At 37.9% G+C, this 5,690-nt stretch overlaps 1 protein-coding gene across 1 annotated transcript; it reads right to left on the minus strand.

Moving 5' to 3' along the window:
- Positions 1-949: 949 nt before the first annotated feature.
- On the minus strand, positions 950-4,790 carry LOC147568954 (uncharacterized). Its single transcript, XM_086661411.1, has 6 exons — positions 4,533-4,790; positions 2,711-4,007; positions 1,914-2,146; positions 1,548-1,676; positions 1,293-1,424; positions 950-1,033 (listed from the first exon to the last, which is right to left on the minus strand). The coding sequence occupies exons 1-6, from the start codon at positions 4,788-4,790 to the stop codon at positions 950-952; spliced, it is 2,133 nt and encodes a 710-aa protein (XP_086517537.1).
- Positions 4,791-5,690: the final 900 nt, after the last annotated feature.

The raw sequence follows: 5,690 nt of genomic DNA on the forward strand, positions 1-5,690 counted from the left end.
TTTACTTGAGTTTACACTTTTACAAAGGAAGATCATTGTCATTATATTAAGACCATAATTGGGTTTTGTAGAAACTAACCTAACTTTAAAATATTATTTTTGGTTTCTAATCTATGAAATTAAAAATGAAGAAAAGAAATTGGAATTGTTAGAATTATCACAAAAGTCGTGCTTCGAATAAAATATTGAAAGCTTATAATAATTAAGTACGGTTTAAACTTAACATAAATGACAAGATTACGATGCCGTATGTACATTACCTATTACATTTTTTATTTTCTTTCTTTGAACCCTACTATACATTATAATTAACTAGATAAAATACTATATGATCCAACATTAGCTGTTCTATTTTTTCTTTAATGATGGTTTATTACCTATGATTGAATGTCATAGATACATTTCTAACAACTATTTCGATAACCAGGATCTGATTTTATAAGCTGGCAACTGCCATAAATAACTACTTGAATGCACAAAGATTAGACTAAAGGCGACGCACTTAAATGAAGAGCCCAACTAGTTGAATTTGGGAGTCCAGCCCCAGCCCTAATGGATTTCTTCTGAGAGCTCTTGAATTTTCGAGCCCTAAATTCCTACTAGGGTACCTACATGCTTAGTCAAATATAAATGCAATAGACTTCTATTTCATATAGAATCAATCTATAAGAAAAACTTCTTAAACCAATTTATAATCATTATTATACCCAATATTATACTAATCGATCTGGTTCGGACATTGAAAATTAAGGTTGTGAAATTATATTAATTACTATTATATTATAAAAAAGCTGACCAGCATTTTTAAATAGGAGACAAGAAGTTAATTGAAGTTAAAAATAATGGTTATTGTGCTATTAGTGAAAATTTTGGATCCACAATGATATTATAATGGTGCCTCTTTAATTAAATGTAATTACATGTTTGATTCATTGACCTAATATCGGTGTTAATCTGTGTCTGTTTGTTCAAGAATCAAACTAGAACCAATAATGTACTCGATTTCATCTAGGACAAGAACTCTTGTCAAATACTGTAATTTGATTTGATAATATTAACCTTTGTTAAATCAAGAATTCCGACACAAGTAATAGAGAATCAGAGGTATTCTTTATTGATTAGAGAAGGTATAGATATAGACTTTACATGAAGGGAAAATAACATAATTAGAAATACAAGAATAGGAAATATAACTACAAAGATAGAAATATACTAATCCTAATTACAAAGAGTATCTAAGTATTTTGGAATATTGTAGCGCCAATATCTTCTTTCCAATGTTACGTCATTACCCCCCCGCAAGTTGGAGCTGGGGAAGAAATCTGAGTCAAGCCTAACTTGGAAGTCAACCGATGGAATTGGTCAGAACCAAGAGGCTTTGTGAAAATATCAGCTACCTGATCTGCAGAGCGAACATGAGATATCTGGATAAGACCACTTTCAAGTTTCTCACGAACAAAGTGGCAATCGAGTTCGATGTGTTTTGTTCGTTCGTGAAAAACTGGATTAGCAGCGATATGCATAGCTGCCTTATTGTCACAGAATACCTGAAAAGGTTCTGGAATAGAAATCCGAAGGTCCTGAAATAGGTATTTCAACCATTGGAGTTCGGCAGTAAGGAAAGCAAGAGCACGATATTCTGCCTCAGCAGATGATCGGGAGACTGTCGGTTGTTTCTTAGATTTCCAAGACAACGGACTCGCACCAAGCATTGTGAAGTAGCCGGTGGTGGAACGACGTGTAATGGGGCAGCTGGCCCAATCAGAGTCGGCAAAACCCGAAAGTGTCAGAGAGCTAGAAGACGAAAGGAAAATCCCATGATCGAGGGTGCCCTTCAAGTATCTTAACACTCGAGTCGCAGCATCCATATGTGTTGAACGGGGATGTTGCATAAATTGACTTAAATAATTCACTGAAAAGGCGATATCAGGCCTCGTTACAGTGACATAGAGAAGTCGACCAATGAGACGCCGAAAAGAAGTGGGATCGTCTAAAGGTGTACCATCTGTAGGTAATAATTTTAAGTGTTGTTCCATAGGAAATAAACTCGGTTTAGCTCCGAGAAGTCCAGAATCACGGATAATGTCCAAAGTGTATTTCCGTTGACAGAGGAAAATACCCTTAGGGGACCTAGATACTTCTAGGCCTAAAAAATATTGAAGTCGTCCGAGATTTTTAAGAGAAAATCGTTTCTCGAGACGTTGTCGAAGGAAGTCAATTTCCTTGTTGTCATTGCCTGTAATGATGATGTCATCTACGTAGACAAGAATATAGATAGCAGTCGGACCATTAAAATAACTGAAAAGAGAATGGTCTGACGAAGATTGAGAAAAACCCTCAGCTTTTAAACCGGATGAAAATTTAGCAAACCATTGTCTAGAGGCTTGTTTCAAACCATATAATGATTTGTTCAAGCGACAAACTCTAGTGTCACCTTTGCTACTAAAACCTGGAGGAATGGTCATATAGACTTCTTCTTCCAAGTCTCCTTGGAGGAAAGCATTATTGACGTCTAATTGAAGCAATGACCATCCTTGGATAGAGGCAAGGGATAAAAGGACTCGAACAGTTACCAATTTGGCAACTGGAGCAAATGTATCATGATAGTCGACACCTTCAACCTGGGTATATCCTTTGGCGACGAGGCGTGCCTTATAACGTTCGATAGATCCATCCGAACGATATTTAATTTTGTAAACCCACTTACAACCAATGGGTTTCTTGCCAGGTGGCAAGGAAGTCAGAGACCAAGTATTATTAGTCTCGAGAGCTGAAATCTCTTTAGTCATCGCCTCACGCCATTCTGGAGAAGCAGAAGCGATTTTGTAAGATTTTGGTTCTTCTGTGGTGATGACGGAAGTTAGAAAAGCCTTATGAGAATTACTAAAACGATCGAAACTCATATAGTCGACCAGTGGATAAGGAGTGCTCGAAGATGTCGTTTCTGAACTAGAAAGAATATAGTCAGCCAAATAAGCAGGCGGATTCCTAACACGAATGGGTCGTGTAGGATTATCAGATTCCTCAGCGGGAGAGTCGAGTGATGAAGTGCCACTGGTGGTAAAAGGCCGAGGAGAAGCGGAAGCAGAAAAGTCTGGAGAAGATGCACTATCAGAAGAAGCTATAGGCACCTCTACAGGAGATGATGAAGGTATATCCTTGCTGGGATCAGAGGGAGTCAGGGGCCTACCTGAAATAGGAGGCGTCGTCTCAATAAAAGGCAAACGAGGAGAATCAACCGAAGGCGAGGGAAAAGACTCGACTAAAGGTGGGGGTGAAAAAGTATTGTGTCGCGACGGGGTCTGAAAAGTGTCGGGAGAAGGCAAATGGTCATCCAAAATATTCAAAGGAGTAAAAATGTGTGAGTCAGATGAAACGTCAGTAACCGACTCAAAAGGAAATTTGTTTTCAAAAAAAGTTACATTTCGAGAGTCATAGAGAGTTTTAGTCTCTAGGTCATAAATGGTGTAACCCTTTTTTCCATAAGGGTACCCGATAAAAATTCCTGGTTTAGCTCGCATATCAAATTTAGTAGTAGCTTTAAAATTATGAGCAAAGCACAGACACCCAAAGACACGGAGGGTCGAGTAGTCTGGTGGAGTATCATATAAAACCTCATAAGGTGACTTAAGTGATAAAGTTGGAGTTGGCATCTGATTAATTAAGTAAGTTGCCGTTTTTAAACATTCGCCCCAAAAACTGAGGGGGAGATTAGCTTGAAATCGTAAGGCACGAGCGACATCCAACAAATGTCTATGTTTGCGTTCAACGACCCCATTTTGTTGTGGAGTATGAACGCAACTGCGTTGGTGGATAATACCATTCGACTGAAACCAAGATTGTAAGTCCTTAGTGAGAAATTCAGTTCCATTGTCGGAACGAAAAGTCTGAATAGGGCAGGTAGAGCTGGTTGCCGAATCAGAAGAAACAGACTTAATAGTCTTTTTATACTGTTTAATTGTGAAATTGAAGAAATATTCTAAATATTTCTTAGTCTCAGACTTGGACTGCATAAGAAATGTCCAAGTATATCTGGAATAGTCATCAACTAAGGTGAGAAAATATCGCTTATTTGTAAGCGAAGGAACAGGAAACGGTCCCCAAATGTCAGCATGAACTAATTGGAAAGGAAAAGTACTAACTGTTGTACTTTTCTGAAAAGGCAATTTAGATTGCTTAGCCATAGGGCAAATTGTACAGTCATGCGTGGAGTCGAAGTGAATAAAATCAAATCGTTGAGATAAGTGTTTGAGGCGATTCAAACTTGGATGTCCTAGTCGGCGGTGCCAAATGTCAAGCGACTTATGTAGAGTAAGTGCTTTAGAGTTACAACGTAAAATATAGAGGTCGCCAACCTCATCAGCTTGTCCAACCAGGCGGGTTGTCAAAACTTCCGTAAAGACACAGTGGGAAGGTGAGAAAGTCGCAAGACAATTTAAAGATTTACATAATTGTCATACAGAAATCAAATTAAACTTGAAACTAGGAATATGATAAACATTTTCGATATGTAAAGAGTCAGAAAAAACTACCTTACCGATATGTTTAACAGGAAGGGTACTCCCATCAGGAATCTGAACGTAAAGTGATGGAGGAGCAAGTTCGTACGAACTAAAACACTGTAATGAAAAGCAGACGTGGTTTGAAGCTCCACTATCGATAATCCACGAAGTAGGGTGGATGGAAAGAATAGTTCCTGAGAAAAGTGTTGTAGCCGTAGGGCTAGGGTCACCAGTATCTATACCGGGAAAAAGAATCGATCTCACTGAAGGAGAAGGAATATAAATCATAGATCGGCAAAAATTAGTAGAAAAACTCGAGAGAATAAGTTGTAAGAGTCTGCTAAAGAAAAAATAAGTATGGGAAATAGGTTGAAGAAGTTCTAATTCAAGTAGCATTGTCGGTAAAGTCGACAAGTAAGTCATTGTCGAAAAAATGTCAAATATTGACTGAAGAAGCGACAACAAAAATAATATTGTTGTGTTTAAAGTTGACAAGAAAATCATTGTCGGAATGCTAAAATATTTGATAAGAAGTACCAACCAAAATGATGGTGATTCGTCAGACATGATTAAAGGTTGTCTGAGAAAACTAATATAATCACGGAGTTAGAAGTCCGGAAATAGGTCAAACAGTGTACTATGTTGAGAGAGTATTGAATAAAGAAAAACGACAGTTCTGTAAAGTCAGATCTGTTGCAAATACGTGGTCAGAGGGTAATCGCAACCGTATAGCTAATGTAGCAAAGTCAGTGACGTAAGAGAAACCGTCACGAATAAGTTGCACCAGTGTTAAATGTAGCCAAAAATCAGTGACAGAGAAGGGCTGTCACGAATAATATGAAAATCACCCAAAATGTTAGTCTGATGAGATGATCGAAAAAAATGGTTTCGAATCACCGCGAAGGGTCGGGTCCTTGTTCTAAGTCTCTGTGATAGGTTGCCTGGTCTATGTTTGGCAAAAAAAATCAGACCAGTTTGGTCGTATTAACACTGGTCTTGATAAAACTAGTGAGAGAAAATGTGTGGAAACTAATCTATGTGAATCAAGATGGAGTCTGTGATTAGGTGAGTGTAGCCATGATTATAGTTTTCTCTGTGAATCAGGGGTCATTTATGGTCTTTTCATACCAGCTACGCCAAAAAGAAAATCAAACAACAAGAACAGTCGATTTTAGCAACAGAGGTAGA

This window comes from Eschscholzia californica, unplaced genomic scaffold (genome assembly GCF_041429995.1).
Source record: "Eschscholzia californica isolate CP2 unplaced genomic scaffold, dmEscCali1.0.p SCAF_1, whole genome shotgun sequence".
NCBI lineage: Eukaryota > Viridiplantae > Streptophyta > Magnoliopsida > Ranunculales > Papaveraceae > Eschscholzia > Eschscholzia californica.